The 22,032-nt window shown below is 31.1% G+C and overlaps 1 protein-coding gene across 3 annotated transcripts in view; it reads left to right on the forward strand.

Annotated features, from left to right (window-relative positions):
* Window positions 1-19,851, forward strand: part of LOC113552216 (leucine-rich repeat-containing protein 24-like) — a 155,517-nt gene extending 135,666 nt beyond the window's left edge. For all 3 annotated transcript variants that reach the window (XM_026954971.1, XM_026954970.1, XM_026954972.1), the window contains one exon: window positions 17,082-19,851. In XM_026954971.1, the coding sequence (XP_026810772.1) occupies window positions 17,159-19,177 (2,019 nt within the window). In that variant the 5' untranslated portion in view covers window positions 17,082-17,158 and the 3' untranslated portion in view covers window positions 19,178-19,851. The remainder of the gene's footprint in view (window positions 1-17,081) is intronic.
* The last annotated feature ends 2,181 nt before the right edge of the window (window positions 19,852-22,032 follow it).

The raw sequence follows: 22,032 nt of genomic DNA on the forward strand, positions 1-22,032 counted from the left end.
ATTGTGTTCATTGTAACATATTAAACAAATATATTTTCATATTCGTATAATAATTGGTACACACAAGATTATTACATAAAATATTTATTAGTATAATAAATTATGAACTTCATTATTATTTGTCATAATATGACCATCGAATTTCTACAAATTGATAGCTATCATACATATATACTATATAGTTTAATATGTGTGTGTACTTTATTTTATTATTTTATACATACTGTATGTACATATGATGATAATATTTAATACCTAATATATAATAGGTGTAAGTATAGTGTATACATAATAATATGAGTACGCATCAGTACAGGTAACCCCGCCTCACCACTGTCGTATCATCACCACTTCTCTCTTGTTATGGGTAAACCACTAACAGCATACAAGACATTTTTGGAATACCCGTGAAGGAGCGGAGGCGTTGTGGTACGCGCCATGGCCCATGGGAAATAATATTATAATATTATCGTACACGCAGATTTTACCATAATACACGTTGAACATGCTGTTTAAACAGAAAAAAAATGTCAAACGTATAAAAAGACAGCCTAATATTATCCATATAACATTCAACATCATTCTAATATTATATATAATGTGATTTCCTATGCATTATCGTCACTCATTTTTTCTTCTAATAATTAATTTTTATTTTTGAATGAGATTCTCCCGATTTTCTCGTAAATTGTTAAACAGATGATTTTTTCAGAAAATGTTGATGTATTTAAATCAAAACTCAAACAAATAGTTTTGAAGTTCCTTAACTCTATGTACTTAGGATAATAAGTCCATGATAACCGCATTGGTTAAATAGACGCGTGACTTCTATCGGTCAAACAAAGACGAGCTGACTACGGAAGTATTTAATTGAATGTTTTAGAATCTATAGAAAATCGAATTATACAAAATGAAGCCACATTTGTAAGAAACATTAGTGATGCGTAGAAACTATATTGAAACGTTTTCCGTTAATTGTGTTGAGTTTTTTTAAATCTTTTTAACAATGCAAGTGAATATTAATTCTCCTTGTGAAATTTTACTTTCGTTTAAAAGTATTGAAAATGACTGAAGGACCTCAATTGTGATAAAACTTTGCTTTAAAAAAGAAAACTAATTAATAAAGATGGACTAAATTAATTTATCCAATACAACTGTCTAACACCACCGTAGTTGAAACGAGCTGCATAAACGATACATAAAAAATTATTTTTGTATTTAAATGTTTATGAAATTAAATTAAAACTATGTTAAGATACATAAAAAAACGTTTGTTGTTGTCATTTAATTACTAGACAAAAATGGCCAATTGGTTTATAGGAATGCTCATTCTACCACAACCGTCGAGACTTATGATTAAACGGGTTGTTGATTGGTGTGGTGAGAGGGGGAGGTTAATCAGAAAATCTTTACCACCCCAAAAACGTATGGCCAGCTTCCAAGGTTTCTCCCGAAAATGTTTGAGTTTCAATCACAGATTATCGGGTCACCGGTACACGTTCACGCCGGAAAGTTGATACTTTACGACCGACAGTTACCACGCGATGATGTTACCTGGTTAAACACGTTTAGCCACGAATTGTGTACGATCGCATTGCCGGCAGATTGGTCACCGTATTATCATTTTCGTAGTCGTACAGACGAGCGGAGAGGACAAGCTATTGATTTTGCAATTACAAAAGCCACCGGAATCCATCATCGAGAGTCGTACAGTGCAAACATTATTTACGGACCGCTGATCTGCACGCAGCCCCTTCCCCGTGTAAGGCCAACCACGCTTGGCACTGGACGAGGTATACACCCGAAGACCTGCGAAGGCGGGTCTAGGCGAGGGCTCACACGACTTTCAGTTTTGACATATCCCGTCATAATATATCTTCCAAAATTGCTTGTCCCTTCAATATATATACCTATACACATACATATATGCCCGTTTCAGCGATCGTTCTACGTGTTGTACACCTCTCATCTCTCCCGCGCGCCACCCATCTTTGTTGATTTTCACGTTGACAAAATTCTCCCCATCCACCCACCCCTTTTTGCATGCCGTAAATTCAAACCACTAAATCCCTTAAACGTGTCGTCCCGGATGTGAATACACACATCCGGACACCAAGGAGCAACTTATACTATCTATATACATTTGCACAATATATAAATTAATGTAAGGGCTATTATGTGTCTAGATGATATTGAAAGATATACTAAGGTGATTTAAACATTTAGTAATAAATATTAATCTATCGACAAACATTTTTTGTAAAAATAGGCCATAAATACTAGTTTATATTTTATATTTTTGTAAAACAATTATTTTTATGAACTATTACCGTAATCCGCATCTTAATAGCTAAATACTATAAAAACCAAACACTTGTTCAAATTTTAAATTAGGTATACCAAAATGTTCAATAAAATTATCCGCTAAATAATTAATAGTAAAAAAAGGTTTCTGATTAAAATAACAGTATGTATCCTCAGACAACATTTCTTAAGTAGTCCAAAAAACCTCAACAATTTAATAAAAACGGTATTTCGTATATTTAAAAATTCTAAGAACTTGAATTCGAATAAATAAATTATTTAAAGTAAAAATGAAGGCGATCATACTTGACGAATCAATCTAATATACGAGTAGAGAGAAAACGCAGTATCGGTACTCCATTAGAATCTTTAAGAAGTAAATTTCGTTTATTGGTAATCAATCTTATACTAGAATGATCATCTGATAATACATTTCTTAAATAGTCTTATTTTTTTTTTAATTCTTTTTTATTGAGTATTGTAAATGTTGACCTAACCCTTGGATGATTAGTAGAGATTAAAATTTAATTTTCTAGTAGAAAAAAACATATAACGTAAACTTAATAAAATCAAGACTAAAAAAAGGATTTTTAACGATATTCGATTAAGTGATTAAATTGTATTAAATTATATACGTAAAGGAAAAAATTCAATTCTACTAAAGAAATGTTACTATCCAATTGTAGAAAAAGGATATTTTTTGTTTTATACACTTTTTTCCTTTACTTGTTCATATATATATTTTTTTTTTCACACACAACTAAAAATTAAAAATATCTATAAGTTAAGTTCTATAACTACTATAAACATAATTACTAAATTAATTTTAATAATAGATACTACACTAATATTTTGATCATAAAACGTAATATATCTAATATAATAAATATATCATTATATATATTACGTATATAAATGACCATTGAGTAGATATATTATATTATACATTATACGCTCAATGGTATTACAAACATACACACATACAAATTGCGTCTATAATCTAAATCATTAAAAAAAAAAATCGGTTTTTACTTATTTTTATTTTTATTAATTTTTCATTTTCAATAATGACAACAGAAATTATGAAATCATTTATGATAAAAATAGGAATTAATAATATTTTATCTAAAGCTTAAATTACATTATTATACATTATTTTTATGAATATCAATAATTATCTCTAAACGAAATTCATATTGTTACGTTATTAACTTTTTTTCAATCTAATTAAATATAAATTTCATCAGTCGATAAATTCAAAACTCATCTCAGCATAAATTTTTCAGAACATACAAAGAATATTCAATAATACTAAGCTAACCCCATATGAGTATAATATATTAATATTAAGCAGAATAAAAAGTATTTGTTTTATACTGAGATCCTGTTCGTTTAGACGAATCGAATTTAGTATACTATTCGTATATTTCTACGATTAGATCGATAAATAATAATTATAATATACCAATCTATAATATAATGTGCTTTTATATCATAAATCATATCAACTTTTTGAGTAAATACGGTTTGTATAATCAAAAATGAATGAATATTGAATGTAATTGATTTTAAACATCACGAATTCATAACAAACAATACCCACTTTGTTTAATAAATAACAATAAAAATAACCACAATATTTTGATTTTAAAATTATACATACATTATATTTAATATTATGTAATATAAAATGTCATTTTTGGACAATTAGAAATAGGTCTATGCAATTCAAACAATTTATATTCATTTTTTTGTTAAGACCTTTATTTTTGTTAGCAAAATTGCTATCAATTGCTTACACCATTTAACATTCGAAAACTATTCTGTTTCAAAAACCAACATATAACACAATTACAGTTACAATTACGGTTATACAACTGCATATAGCATTATAACTGTTACATTGAATTGTCCAAAAATAAAATTTCTAAAATTGTTAATACTTTCAGAAGTATTGGACATTGACTCTTAAAAAAAATCACTATCTATGTTAATTTCAAAAAAATATATGTAGTTTTATGATTTTAAAAATGTGGTGTCAAACTTGACAAACTGAGAATCGTAATTTGAAATAAATATATTATATGATGTTTTCAGAAATAAACTTGGATGTCTATAATATTTTGAACATTATTATATCAAAATGTATTTATTTTCATGGGTACGAGTATATTTATTCCATTTGATTACACATTTTGAATCATTTTTACATTTCAAGATGATATTTTTTGGATTGTTGTCACTTTCTTCACACATAATAAAGGTTCCTAGCCAGGGTGTCATTAACTTTAATTAGGGATTCCGTAAAATATTTCAAATATAAACAAATTCTACATATTATCACAGTTAAAAAAAAATTATTTTATTAAAGATATCAAATGTATTTAATGCATTAATTAATTCATTTGTTTATAAAAAATAACAACTCTTATGTATAAAATGTTTTATTATAATTATCTAAAAAAAAACTGAAGTTATAAAATATAAATATAAATACAATATGATAAACTACGACAGGATGTCTCTAGATTTTCAGAAAATACCTTATCGTCCTGTAAGTCAAAAAAGGTTGAAAACTTCTGATATATAAGACATATAATTATATAATATTAAATAGTAAATATATAGTAAGTTGAATATTATAAGTTTATATAGTTACAAATCAACTATAAAGTTCCGGATGGATAAGTCGGAAGTGTCTGTGATATGATAGAAGCAGATTGATGTTCTAGGTAAACTCAGCAGCAGTTGCTCTGTCGTAAGAGAACTATCATACCCCCCAAATGACGAACGTCTGTCCCAAACTTTGACCCCCGGTGTGATTAAAAAATTTAAACCCCTCACAGTAATGACAACTGAGAATATTACTAAATTCCAGCATTTATCACCGATTTACGGGATTTAGAAAACGCACAGAGACAGCTGCAGTCCTCGTGTTAGATTGAGAATGTTAGATATCGACTTAGTTCTAGACGAAACAGCCGGAAGTGATGATGACGAACTGGATACACCTTTGATGTTCGAGATAAATTCAGCAGAATAATTGTGACTTATTCGTCGTAACCAGCTCCTATCAGCACTGAGAATTAACAATATCGGAAAAAAGTTGCACTATTGTTGTTGAAAACAATGAGGCTGGTATAGCGGTGTAGTAAACTCGACTGACTCTGCGAAACAAATATACAAATAAACCTGATAGTGCAACATTAATCCAAATACTCTGTGATAACCTTTTCAATATTTCAAGTTACAATTAAGAAAATTATCCTCAATGTGTTAATTATATTTATATATTGTTTTGTATACAATGTAACTATATAAAGTTATGTTATGTTTATCAAGTGTATAATACATTTTCCATGTTATAATAATGTTTTTTATAAAATATGGTATTTAAAAAACACTTGTTTATTGACTGACAGGTAAATATGTAAAATAAAACATTTCAAACGAAAAGATCCAATAATATTCTATATAAATGCAAATCCGTATTTTAAAATGTGGCATCATTATTTTATTACATTTTAAAAAAGTAGAATGAAACAAAGTTGTGTACCTATTCATTAATCGTAGTTAATGTCAACGGGAAAACAAATTAGGTATCTAATAATTTATATCTAGTATTTATATCACATATAGATATATGTGAATATGTATTAGGTATGCGAAAAACAGATTACATAACAATTGATTAATTGATTAGACCAATCAATTTACTTAATTCAAAATTCAAACGAATAGTTTTTCAGTTATTAAAATTTGTATATTAATGATTAAAGTCCTTAAAACAAAGATTTACAAAAATATAAAATATATGTAATTATACGTAATAATTAAAAAAAATAACTCGTTAAAATTTAAATTTGATAACTTCAAAATGTCTAGAAAAATTTTCTGCTAAATAATGTATTATTTAAAAGAAGATTATTATTTGAAAACCAAAAACTTATATCTCCAAAAGACACTTTTTAATTAATACTAATAAAAACCTAGAATTTAAAAATATGGACTTAAATAATATTTAAAAATTCCGAAAATCAGATTTTGAATAACTATATTATTGAATAAAGTAAGCATGCTTGGTGAATCTCTTTGCATATTACAGTTATAGACGTTATAGTAATTCAAAATAGTGCAACGTATGAATAGCTAGAAAACGTAGATTACAAAACACCGTAATATTGGTGTAGTGTTTGCTGATATGATTGATATGATTGAAATAACAACAGTGAAAAAAATAACAGAAAATGTGCGTGCGTAGAGACTTCAGTGGATGAGGGGTATATGGTCAGTCTCTACCCTCTTGCCAGCAACACATCCCGTGGCACATTGATTGCCAATTTTTGGCTAGCTAGAGACGACTATAGGACAGGAAAAAATAAAGTTCATTTTTTACTCTCCTACGAAAAGTCAAGCCATATTTCACACCTGACTATTTTTCACTGGCTCACAGAAGATGCGTACCGTGTCGAGTTTTCTCCGTCATACGATTGGTTACAGTATCGCATTTCGACAGTTTTAATAATATTATGTTCCGTTTTTTCTTATATATTCTTTTATGGTGTCATACATCCGTATTTTCATCGAATATATATATATATATATTATATAAATTATATATATATATAATACATGTAGGTAAATATAGCAATACGTTGTAAAATATATTATAAGAATGAAAATCCATCAAAAACCCATGTCCTGTTCTCTCCTACCCTTGTATAAAAGTAATAAATAAATGCAGAACGCAAATCAAATTTGATTTCACTTTTAAATTCATCGAAATTTACCATACGGCGTACGCCTCAACTTCTAGGAGAGTACTATTAGCCTAGTTTAGTTTAATAACTTAAGCTAGCTAATTCCAAAAATTTTAAAAATTATGAAAAAAATGTTTAACTGTTAATAGATAATATTTATTATTTCTATTTTATTAATTTTATGTAAAATATAATGTACTTATATACTATGAATAATAAAATTGAATAATTATAAATATATTAATCAAACGTTAATAATGATTGAACGAGCACAATAATTAATGCAATGATAAATAACACAAATCAAAAATTATATTTTATTTAAGAAAAAAAATAATACGATGTCTTTAGTAGCTGTATATTATCTAAATATTTATTTCAAGTAGATAAATCATTAGTTATTGGCAATATAATAATAAACTAGTCGAATTTTTACTTACACTACCAAGATGTTTGAAAAAAGAAATAAATTTATGTTCGATAAAAATTTTTTAATTATACCTTATTTACAATTTATTCATTATATACAATATTCAATTTTAATTTGTAATTACTTTACCGTCTTAAATTTAGAAATCCTTGTTACAAATTATAGATTTTAACAAACTTACTGATTCTTAAATCTTAGCCAATTGTTCTAAATAGATGTATGTATTATATAAATTCTGTGTACTGCAGTATACTCACCTACACTCTGAAATAACAAAAAAAACATAGACAATTTATTTTAAACTGTAATACGTTTTTAAACAATAAAAATGAATATTATTTTATAAGTATTACCTTTATTGGTTGCGGGCCATGATAGTTTTCTGAATAAAATTACGTTACGTTTAGTAAACACAACTCGATTTATCTATAATAAACAATTTACAAGGGATCACGCTCATAAAATACAAACATGACAATAATAAATGAATGCATCTCACGTACGATACACATAGCTTACTAATATTAAAAACGTATTGTATATATGGGTAGACAGGGACAAACTAACGTAGAATTTTTATAAATTATTTAATGAAATTAAAAAAAAAAAATTTAAAAGATAATGGCCTATGGGAATTGTTCCCTCGTTGTGATGTCCCTAGATAATTTAAAATGATTTTTTTTTATTGACATTAATGTATCTTATGGCTGAAAGTAAAAAAAAAAAATGTAACGTTAAAAATGCAATGTTTTTTTGAAACGATAGTTTTCCAAACAGCTTATTATTTTGTGACATGAAAACTAACGGATCGACATGTTCCCAACATTTATACATTTGAACATTTCCATGTCTTATCATAAATTATTACTTACAATAAATACTTGTCGATATAAATAAATAAGCCTTAAAATTAGGGCATAAGATCAATAGGTAATACATTTTATGGACTGAGTAAGACATATTTATTAATATTAAAACTAAATTTTCTGTAGAACCTTTACAACCTATATGTACAATTGGTAAATTGTATACCATTAATAAACACATGGCATATGATACAACATTAAAAAAGAAATCACAACAGGACTACCTTAACATGTGCCATATTGTGGATTATTTAAAATTAAAATTATTTGGACCCAGTAGTTTACATACATTATATCAATCTAAAGTTTAAAAAAATCAATGCTCAGTTTACACATCAAACTTTTACTTCCTAAAGAAACGATAACTTAATAATAGTTGCATTATTTAAACTTCCCTTACATATAATTTTTAATTGTGCCTAGCCGTACGATATACGCATACGAAAGCACCCGATCCAAGTTTCCCAAAATTACCAAGTCTTACACAAAATGTATGTATGTATGTGTTTTCATTCACTATTATCTATTACATACAGTTTGCTTGTCGTCCTTCTCGGAAACTATTGCGTATAATATGGTAATATGATGAGGTGTGTTGTGTGATAGGCACACGCACACGGTTTCGTGGTCATCCCAAAATAATTTGCGAAACGCGCTACGTGGAGCACCGTGCCGCATGATGAACCGATAATACAATAAAATTATTTTGAGTTTGTTGGTCGAGTGTCGTTTTACATTTAAAATAATATAACACTTATTATAATAGAAATTCGTACCGAATTGCCAGCACTCTCTATGTTTCAAACAATAATATTTGACAAAATATAAATAACAAATAACATCCTAAATCGTTCATTCATATTATGCCTCAGGCGTGTTATTTATTATTGGATGGGACATTTTTCTTCCAGAGACGATCACATTTTCATAAAAACTTAAATCACTTAAATATGATATTAGCCACAGAGAAATTATAAAACCATAGGTGTGCCGCGCGAATTCAGCGAATGATAATTTCGCTGCGCTTGACAATTTATTTTGAATTTGATGGGTTGATGAATATTTACTTGAAACACTTTGAATTATATGATATGGATAATTACAATAAAAACATTGAAATTAAATAAATATACGATTTTTAAAGCTAATGGTTTACTCAATGAAAATTATTTATCAATGCCCAAGTCCAATATAAGTCTGGGTTTTATACTGACAGACATAACAGTCAGTAAATTTTGATGTAAACTTATATATATATATAAACAAATTTGTGCATCACCCGTTATATACCCATAACCTATTTATATATTCCTATTATCTTTATGTGAATAATAAGCGACATTTTACTTTATAATATAATTAAACAATTATACAAGTACATCATTTTTACCTTGTATACATTTCACTAGTTTTATCTATATCATAATGAGGGATATAAGTTAACTTATTATTATTATTCTGTCAGCTAATTAAAAATGTGTGCTACACTAGAGACCAGACACGAAATCCTTTTTTATTGTATATGTATAATATTAATATTTATTAATTATAATAATTACAGGGTTGTTTTAAAAAAAACTATACGTCAGAGCCCAATTACATTTTTTTATCAATTTTACAAAGAATTATAGATGATACAAAACAAAATATAAGTTTTCTAACAATTTTTTCCCAGTTTTTCTTTACTTATCATTTTTCATGGTCTTCTACTGTCAACTTATATATAACGTAATTTTAACAAGTTAATAAAATTGACAATTTTACTATGGTTAAATATGACTTGTTTTTTATGAAACAGGCCCTAGAAATCGTTTTTAAATAACATAATACCAATATATATACACACGGCTTGGACACCGCTCCCACCTGTCGAGAATTCACACTAACGCGTTGGCTGCTTTCATTATACAACGGGCTGCACTCACCGCTGCGTATAAAACGGTTATTTTCGCACGTGTCCAAACTCCAAAGTAATTGTCGCAGAAAACAGGCTGCCCGTCTATCGCCAGTTGATTTATCGTCGACGGCGGAAGAGTTGCGATTCTCTCTTTCATTTTCTCTCTCTCGCTCTAAAAATAATAAATATACACATACGTTTCGTCCTCTTGATTGTCTCTTCTACGTATATATGTACAATATAATTCTATACAGGATGATTCATCAAGCATGCACAACTCTATTTTTCCTTTATTAAAGAAAATGTTCTAATTGTAATTTTTTGAATTTTCAAATATACTCAAAGACCATATTTTTAAATTCTTAAACATTTTTTTACTGTTTTGTGCCTTGTAGTGATCCAAATTTTATTTTTTCAGATGAAAAGCCACCTGATTTTTTATAGAATTTTAATGAATAATTTCTTTTGAAACTGTTTATGTACCTAGTTTAAAATTATAACGTTCCTCGGTAATTAAAAAATATATGCAAAAAATAATAATCCTAAAAAATAAAATATATGTAATATTTAATTTTGTATATTTATTATAGTTAAAATATTTTTAGAAATTAAAATATTTATAAATTAATATTATAATTACAATTTTCATATGACTATGGCCTGCATATCTTTCAAATTCATTATCATAAAAGGAATTATTCTCAGTACACAAAGTTAAATAACTCAAAAATATTAGTTCAAATTTTGATTATGAATTCGTCAATATTTTCAAAAAATGTATTTATTAAATAAATTACTATCAAAAAGGGGCTTTTTATTTAAAAACGGAAGTTTGTATAACCGCGTGATATTCCTTAAGGCTTAATTGGTACAAAAAATCTTAAAAATTTAAAAACTGTATATTTAGAAGAATAACTGCATTATTAAATAAAAAGTAGAAGTGAGCATGTTTGGTGAATCGCTCTGTATATTTGTAGTGTGTATATAATTTATAGCTTCTTAAAAACCGACTAATCTCTTACACACGCGCATTTGCGCTGCCTCGAGTAAAAAAAAAAGTGATTAAATCTTCGTCCCCAGACATCTCTCATCACGGGTTTTTGCTCTTCGTGATAGTTAAAACCATTTAATAACGAAGGTGTATCACTTAATATTATATTACGTTTATATAATGTATTATATATTTATATACACAACAACAGAATTATTATACTCTCTCGGCATGCGGGTACCCTTCTTTCTATTCCCACCGTAAAATGTAGTTTTGTATTCATTAAAAATGTATGCGCGCTGAGAAATAAAACTATAATAACTATAGTGCAATAACGTTTGACATACATTATATGAGATAGATAAAAACGTAAGATACAAATCAACCAATTAGTAAAAAAAATGCTAAATTTCCATAAATAAACCAAAATTATTTAAATTGATACAAATGTTTATAATTCACTTGTAGTAAATAAAAATATATTCTTTGCAATAAATTCAGATCCTCAATTTAACCATTCAAAATTGTATTTAAAAAAAATACATATCAATTAAATTGTGTCTAACCTAGACATATACCTACTGCATTAACACTCAACTCCAGAAATTGGACGATCACTCAAGTTGATTACATACACTATGCGAAAAAAACATCATTGCAGTTTTCAATTGTATATAATAGACCTAACTGTTTAGAGTTCCAAACAGTTAATCCGAATTCGAGACTAAATTGTACCAATGTGGCAATGTATTAAACAAAGTTTTAAGCAATACCAGTCATTAAATCCTTCGTAATTCCTTTTATAAACTAAACGTCTATACGTTTTTGAACAAACGATGTGCATAAGTGCATATGCCCATTGAAAGTTCGATTCGATGATAACAATTTGATAACAAAATATCCCTAATAAGTCCCTGTAAAGTTTTTACCGAAAATTTCTAATTTTTCGTTATTAATTGCGTAATCTTCTATCATCTTATATTACAATTACATTAAAAATAATTATGATTGTATCTATATGTATTTATTGTATTTATTCATAATAATATAAACCATTATAAATAAGCCCATTAAATAAATCGATTTAAGTCTTATCGTAAAATTAACCACTCCCGGCGCACATATAAGTAACTAAGCTTATACAAACTCACTATTTCAGCATGATATCTATCTATATATTTGGGATTTTGTTCGTCCGTTATCCCCTGTGAAAATCGTTCGCTAATTTATTTACACCTTGCTCGCCTCAACGATGAAACCATATGACAATATCGCGGCCATAACTATAATACGTAGGTAGACATATTATATATTATATAGTTATGGTTTTGAGATAAATGGTAACCATTACCGCAAATATTAGACCCTCATATTACTCCCCTAGATACGTCTCGAGTTGTGTCTACGATATTATTATTATTGTTTTTCAAATTATAATAAAACGCGATTTGTTTAAAATGGCTTAGTAGTTTTATTCTCAATTTTCTACGAAACTACCGGTAAATTCTAAAAACCAACTACTTACTATATGATCTGTGTTAAATTTCCTACCTAAAGTATCCTCTCAATATATCATTTATATATTGGCAGAATTTTATAAAACAATACAAAACGCTATACTATTTACGTAAATATTTAAGAAGAAATTAAATTGAAAATAAATAATTTACATTTTTCATTATTCTACTCTATTAATGGATGTTACATTCACATATATTGTTGTCTCAGTCTTACAGAAGTACAACATCGTAAATTTTCATTCATCAAAACCAACTTTATGTTGTTATCTTTTTACTAAAGTAATTTACCTATCATTAAAGTTAAGGATAAAAATATTATCTTTATACATACGTCAGCTCCTTATGATACTTCAGGTTTTAGCTACTTATAAATAAGTTAAATATTAAGTAAGATATTGCAATTTAAAAATCTAAACATCGTTTAAAAAAATAAACTCGTTTAAAAATAAAAATATCGTATAAACACATTTTTGTCAATAAATCAATTCATTCTAAAATTATACAATATTCTATAGCCAACAATAATTTATAAAATATGTTAAATCTTCAAAATTAAAACTGGCCATGATAACGTTTATAATACCAAGACAACTCGTGTGAATTTAAGAAATTAATCTTTGTACTTAGTAGGTATTCAACTATAATTTATTTATTCGTTGACATCCATCCTATACATGGTTAATGTGTGATCACGTTATAAAATGTGTAAAAACAAAACTATACATAAGATTGGTACATGTATAAAGAAAACTTACTTTTTTCGATTAACCACATGGATTACTTAGTATATTTAAAGAATAACATCGCATAAACACACGTATTTCTTTCAATACTATATTTTTTTCAAAACAGTGATATAACTAATACACTCAAATACAGTTTATTGTATAAACTCTAATAAACTATTTAAAATTTTCCTAGGTAGACATAAATGTAAATAATAATAAAAATAATCTTTCGTGTGGATACAACTCCATTTACAAATAATTATATTTAATAACTGTATAAAATATTTAACTTATACTACAACAAATTAAAAATAACAATTTCAATTATAAATTTTGAAACTAAAATATTCAAACTATAAAGGGTTATAAATAAGCTTTTGTCCTTATTCTTATACAAATAAAATATTAATTACGATTTATTTTTATTATTTGAGATATCATACACTTTTTAGCTTTAATAATATTTACCAATAAATTCATAAATGTACGTTTTATCGATATTCGGTTGCCTATGGAAAAGGGCTACTCTGACTGATCATATGTCAGCAACCATTATTTTACATACTCACGCGCCAAATTATATATAAATAAATAGCACACATGCGAGAAAAATATAATATATATAAAATTCCGAAATGTGTGTAATCCAAATATTTTTTATGCCAATAACGCACCTAGCACTTACACGCCAAGTTTGATACGTCAAACGAAACACGTGTTATGATAGAAAATCGCTTGCGTAGATAATAAATGCCACGCCATCGTAAAAACGTTTATATTATTATTATTATTATTATTGTTACGAAATGTTATAAAAAAAAATGTAGAAGAGCTACTTTAATACCATACACGGGAGATAATTTAGATTTAAACAACGCCGCGTGTATACATTGTACATTTAAATTCGATTTACATGAACATATTTTTCAAACCTGCAAATATTGGATCCAAAAACACAAATTAAATAAAATACATACACTAAACAAGTCATATATTATAGGTGTCATTATATTTATAATATATTATTTATTCCCATAAAATTAATATGTCTCCGTATTTAATATAAATAAATGTTGGTACAAATAATATTTATAACACTAACTGTGAGTTGTTAAACTTCAATTTATTATAATGTGAACCATTAAGATTATTTTAAATTAAAAAAAAAAAGTATCAAACGCTATTATATCTTTGAAAAAACTTTTCAACTAACTAATTCAGAAGAATTTACAACAATTCATACGCAGTCATTTACAGTTGTCAAAGTCATAACTTTCAATGGTAAAATATACTACTATAGAAAAAAAATGTACGTATAGAAAATCACGAAAAATAATTTTTTCATCTGCTGTTTTTATTAAGAACTTTTAAACAACAAAATAAGTCAACTTCACAAATTGTGTAAAAAAAAAAAAGTGTAAAAACACCAGAAGAACTCACAATATCAAATAAAGTATGTTGTCGTCAGGCTGTTTCGATAAAGAATATTCCAGGTGTTTTAATTATTAAATAAATTCACAATATTATTTTAATTAACAATAATATACCTGTCACTGGCTAAAAGCTCTTTAATAGAAACAAAAAAAGAAAAAATATTCTGTAAGGTTTGAACAATCAAAATATCAAAATACTCGATATATAAGTTACCCGTGTAATAAAATGATATAATTTACTGTTTAATTACTATTATTATTTTGATTAGCTATTAGTGACTATGACAGCTCGACAATTATTTTAATAATACAAAACTATAGAAAGAAGAAAACACAAATACAATATTAAACAGCGAAACTAGATTCCAATATGAAATTAATTATCTTTTTGATGACCGCTGCAGATTTATTATTGATCGTAGGGGAGAGGTTGAGGATATGTTAAAATCTATTGTTTAGAACGACAAATTAATCTAGATGCTTTTATCAAATTGATGATAGTGAATTTATGAATGTAACCGCTATTCGATATAAAGAAATGTCTGAAAATTCAATGTATATTTAGATTTTCAATTTATTGAATATTAATACTTTTAGAATGTTTTTTATATGTACAGTTAATTTACTTAACTAAACGAAATACTACAAATTTTAAAAAGATAAATTTTATCAAGGACTCGTTTGAAAATAATCCAAACTGTTTTAATTCACATATTAAACATTTTACTCGGTATTACATGAACGTGAAAACGTATTTGAATAATAAAACTTAATTTTTTAATTTTAACTGAGTGAATCCCCGTATAAGCACATTCCCATAAACCAAACGTAACTCTTTTATCTGATTTAGTTGGTTATTTTTATTATAATATAAAACACGGCACTTTGTATAGGCAATAGTGCTACATTTCTGTGTAGAGCGATAATTATACCACCATGTGGAATATAGATGATTATAATAATTATTTTCTCTGCAACATTTCTCAAACGCATTTAAGTACTACAGGATTAGTGGTTCACATTTTCTTAGAAAAAAGTTGATTTTTACTTTAAAATAATTAATTAAACCATAAGGTAAGTTTAAAACTGTACAATAACATAATATCCACAAATTGCTAATTTATGAAAATTTAAAATAAAAATATTTGGTCTCGACAAATTGCGTGCACGAGTACAAAGTAGTTTATTGATGAAATTACTATGGCAGCACTTGGTGATAAATAAACAAAAATTCCACAAACGTTTACAAAATTATTACTTATTATAAATAATAATTATGTATAACATATAACATGATTATCGTTTATTGACATCTCGCTTAGACACATCCAAGCAAAATCAGTTGTTGGCGTGTAAAAAAAAAAAACACGATACGGTTATAAAATATACACACAGAACTGTATTGTATCTAAACAATGTCGTAGAGATACGATAAAAAAAAAAAAAAAAAAAAACATTGAACAACGCGTCAGGCGGAAAGTTGATAACTATTATTGCAGGGGCGGGCTATCTAGGTAATACGCGATAGTATTGGGGTTGGCGAATTATCGATCGGAGAGCGTTTGAAAAATAAAAGGGAAAATTATGGTATAACAAGTGTAAAAGACGAATATGCATACGTCGGGGGCGGAGTGGGCGCGTGGAAGACTGACGACACGCCATTTCGTAACGTCGTGCTCGAATGTGCGATTTAATTCTGCCGATAGTGTGTGCGGTTGGTCGCAAGATATGTAGTGCCCAATCAATTTTGCGAAAGCCATTTTCTATGTACATTTAGTAAGATTAACGCTGGTCCCGCAATCTCATTATGGCCGCATCGATGGCTGCCGTCGCGGTGGCGTGTACACGACGATCGCGGTCGTTATAATCGCGTATAAATATCATGCACACCGGACAGTATCGCGGGAACACATTGTAATATATAAAAATAAAACGGGCCACATTATCGCCTCTTTGCGGCGTCATCGCACGCGCAATAATATCATATTATCGTGTTACACATGTGTTACGCGGTAATAACGTATTACACGCGCCGGTGATGAGAACGCACTGTTATGCCGCGCGAATACGTTTCCTGCGAAATATTATGCGCGTATCATTTGCACGGCAATATCACAGCGACTTACCGCGGTGGTGTGCTTATTTGTTGCAGGGCGGTGACGATGACGACGACGACGACCACGGCCGCGATGACTGCGTGTGCAATATGAGTGTCGGCGCGCAGCGGTAATGGTTCTATGGACGACGACGGCGATGATGACGATGATGATGATGTTGACGACCACGATGACGACGATGACCATCTCGTCGTCGCCGGGATGTCCGGCGGGGTGCGCGTGCAAGTGGAAGAACGGCAAGCAGACGGTCGAGTGCGTGGACAAGAAGGTGACGAGCGTCACGCTGGCGCTGGGAATCGACCCGGCCACGCAAGTGCTGGACATATCGGACAACGATCTGTCGGCGGCCGGGCTGCCGCACGACACGTTCGCCGCGGCCGGTCTGTCCAACCTGCAGCGCATCCACGCGTCCCGATGCAACGTGTACTACGTGCACGACAGGGCATTCCGGGGCCTGACCAATCTGGTGGACCTGGACCTGTCCGGCAACTGTCTGCGGCAGGTGCCGACGGGCGCGTTCTCCGAGTGCCCGTCGCTGATGAAACTGAGTCTGAGCGGCAACCCCATCGGACAAGTGCCGGCCAAGGCGTTCCGGCACCTCAGCCAGCTAACCACGCTCGACCTGAGCGGCTGCGGGCTGACCGCGGTCGCGGCCGGCGCGTTCGACGACCTCGGCGGCCTCGACTGGCTCAGGCTGGACGACAACCTGTTGACGCACATTCCCGGGCCGCACACGCTGCCCGCCCGGTTGCACGGCATCGACCTGCACCGCAACGACTGGCAGTGCGACTGTCGCATGATCGACATGCACCGTTGGCTGACCGGGTCCCGAGTGCCGATCACCGAGGAGCCCGTGTGTTCGGGTCCAGTCGGTTACGCTAACGTGCCGGTCAGTCGGGTGTCGGAGATCGAACTGGCGTGCGCGCCGGCCGCGTACCCGGACACGCAACCGGTGCAGGACGTGGCCGAGGGTGTCAACGTTTCGTTCCGGTGCCTGGTGGCCGCCACTCCGGTGGCCACGGTCGAATGGCTGTACGGCGACGCGCCCGTGTACCGGCACAACGCGTCCGAGCTAATCACCGTGGACGGCAACACGACCGCCGAGCTGTACGTGTACAACGCCAGCGTGGCGGACGCGGGTGCGTACGCTTGCGTGGCCGAGAACAGGGCGGGCAGGGCTCGCGTCAACTTTACGGTCACCGTCCGGCCCGGACGGTCGTTCCTGGCCGCGGGCACGGTCGACGACCGATCCGCGCCGTCTCAGTCGTCGTCGGCCACGGCGGGCGGCGGCGCGAGCGACAGCCGACCGCTCCTATACGTCGGTTGTTTGGCTGCAGGCTCGGTGGTTCTCTCGGCCGTGGCCGCTATCCTGGTGGCCATCCGGTGCAGGCGGATGAAACGCTCGGGCGCGGGCGGCCGGACCGGCGATTCGTCAACGGCCGGCAAGCGGAGACCCGCCGCGCCCGCGGCCGACGGTTACAGAACCGTCAGCACGACGGCAGACAAGGAACTGTCCGAGCCCGCGGAGCATAGTCCCGCGTCGACACGGACCACTGCCACTTTAGTGACGGTGACGGCGGCCGGGCCAACGAGGGTTGACGACACCGCCGTCGCGACCGTCGAGTGCAATCCGGACGTGGTGAGCGACGTGAAACGCGCCGGATGGGAGATCGATTTCGAGCAGATCGTTTGGGCCGAATGCCCGCCGGCCACCGGTTACGTTTCCATACAGATCCCGGTGCAGTGCGGCATCGAGTGTCTCGGGGCGTATTACGCGACCGCCGCGGAGGCCGTGGCCGGTAACCGCTGTGGCGTGACCGGGTCCACAGTCCGGAGACAGCGCAGACGGGCGGCCGTGTTGACCGCGTACGACGACACCGTTCAGGTGGTGCGCACCACCGCGCAGGGTGGATATCCGTCGACGACCACGGGGCCCGGGACGATTGGCACACCTGCCGCCACCTCGGCCGTCGCGTTTCGAGCCGCCGCACCGCCGCCGACCATCATCGTGGACGACCCGGACGACAGCGGCGGCGGTGGTGTCGTCGTCGCGCCCATCATCAGCCCGCCGCTGCCGTTCCGGTCGGGCGACGAAAACGGCGCTGACAAAGACGACTCTATCGCTCTATAATAAATAGCGAACGGCACACCAAAGCGATGTTGTTTCTATTCGTTTATTATATTGTATTATTATTATTTGTTCGAAAAAAATCCATAACAATTATTATTATTACGTTCTCGGTGGGCCAACCGGACACGAGTTTGTATTGCGACACGGTTTTTTGTTTTTTAATATTTCAGCAATATCAATAATTATATAACTAAACATTATATTATATTATAACGTAGCGTTTCGGGGTTGATTATAATTATTATTACCGTTATTAATATTATTACTATTATTATAATTATTAAGATTATTAATGCAGGACTCTACAAGAGCGGGAATAATAATCAAGAAAGTTTGAAAACTAAGTAATGAAAACCAAAATATATTCTCTAAAAATAACCAGTTCAGAAGACCAAGAGAAGCAATATGCTAGACATTCGATTCAGGAGTGTACTATGTTTAAATTATGCTAGCGAAGCGCAGATCCTATGGCCAAAACACGGTCAAGTCAAACTGGTGATGAAAAAGAAAATGGACATTAATATTATTATACCTACCCAAATAAAATATCATAAAAACTGTGTAAAATGTGTTAAAGTTTAATGTTTGTATTGTATTATATAATAATATATATATTATTATAGTAAACGGGAAACGTGTTATGCATATAGTGAAATAAATAAGGTGTGTTTTTTTTTAGTCTGCATTTATTTATCATAACAATATATTGTTTAATTATAACATTTACAACCCGTCTACCGAAATATTTAGAGCGGTACGAGTGTGATGTCGTTTTGGACCACGATTATAAATTAATCGGGTTGTATTCATAGAATAGCTTTGGTTGGAACTAGTGTGTCAGAAGTGGTTCGGCTCGAAAGCAATAGAATAATAATATAGTATATATAGGTATATTATGTATACAGGAGCGTTAGATAAATAATAATAACAACAACATTGTAAACGCGGTACGAAAGCCTATTTACTATTGTGATCCTGTCACATTTTAACGTGGTATATTAAATATTCGAGTTTAAATAGACCGATTATAATGATAATTATTATACAATATATACGTACCTACAGGATAACACATCAAACGATTACGCGAACGCGCTAATTGGTACCGATAATACGGTGAATAAATAGAAATAAAACAATGTTTAGATATGCATTAAGTCAAAAACAAAATACTTATATACTTGATTATGTTAAATAGAATACAACAAGGATTTTATCGTTGTGAAAATTAACTTATTTAATTACTTAATAATAATAGATTATCGATTTACCATATTTATTTACAAACAAATAAATACCGTATAAAATAGTAACAAGAAAATATAACAAAACGTGAATGTACATATAAAAACCATAATTAAATTTATCAGAGGTTATTTTAATTATTCGTTCGTGTAATTTAGGATTTTTTTTTTAATTTATTCAGTTTTTTTAAAGTATTTTCTTTTACATAATAATAAGTATAAATACCTATGTAATTTTGTTTTACATTTTTTTAACGGTGAAATAATATTCTAACTATAAATTAAAGTAAATGTTATTTAAAACTGCTTAAAAATTATTCCTTTTAAAACAACATTTTAAAAAGAAAACAAAACAAAACTGTATTAAACAAGAAATTATGTATTTTTCCCCAAAAATAAAAATATAAACCAATCCTATTCAGTATTCATTATATAAATAATGATACAAACAGAAAAATCCATTAAAATAAATTTAGTTGAAGGATATTGTAGAGGCGAGGAACCGACATTATTTTAATCTACTAGCAATTGGCATAATAAGCAACTAATCTTTCAAAATTCTTCACTATATATATATTTCTATATATATATATATATATATATAGAAATTGAAGCTTAATCAACATCAACCTTAATTAATTTAGACGAAGATTATAGCACCGATGTCTATTAACCGTACGATACGAATATAAATTGATATTAAACTTTAAATATATCACTACCCTGGGACTGCGTTTTCACCCAGCTTCAATTTATTTACTACACTATTTATTCGCGTTGTCAGCTGTTTTTCGCAATCGGGCATACATTTCAGGTACGTGCACGCTTTTAAATAGTGCTAGGAAAAGGAACAACTGATCATGCTAGGTATCATTTTTTTGATGTAGACGTATTTAAATTTGTTTATAATAATAATTATTATTGTTATTAATATCATAGTAAATTATATAAAACTTCATTATAAACCGAGAATATTTTCTAATTATTAGAAATTAGTTTTTATTATATAAACAATTAACTTTAGTTATATATGTTTAATTATTTCTATTATCTAAGTGATATATTTAAAACTACCATTAATTCATTTTATTGAATGTTATTTAATATCATTGTCATTTATTTATCATGATACATTTGTTTACCTTGTTTAATTACGAAACCCAAAAGTATATAGTTAATTTTTCCTGTCAAAAAAAAATATTTATAGAAACAAAATATTATCCTGATGTGACAATTTTTAACCACAGATTTCAGCGAATAGGTACTGCATGCTATCATCCTTTCAAGTTTCAACACACGTTAATCTATAATAATAAAGTGATAATTTCGGAATATAATAATATATTATTAATTATTTAATAAATAAATAACGATAAAATAAATATTTGGTAAAAATTTCAACTATATATGGTTATTTGTTTTTGAGTCACATCAAAAAAACAAAATCGATTTTGTCAATAATTGGATTTACGTAAAAATGCCCGTTATCCTTAATTTTTTGTTTTTCCCGATTATAAAAATAAGTACTGGAAATTTTTAAGTTTTACCTCTTTAAAGTACAAACTAGATCTAATTTATTATCCAAAACCACCTCCATTTTTGAAAATTGAA

This window comes from Rhopalosiphum maidis, chromosome 2 (genome assembly GCF_003676215.2).
Source record: "Rhopalosiphum maidis isolate BTI-1 chromosome 2, ASM367621v3, whole genome shotgun sequence".
Lineage (NCBI taxonomy): Eukaryota > Metazoa > Arthropoda > Insecta > Hemiptera > Aphididae > Rhopalosiphum > Rhopalosiphum maidis.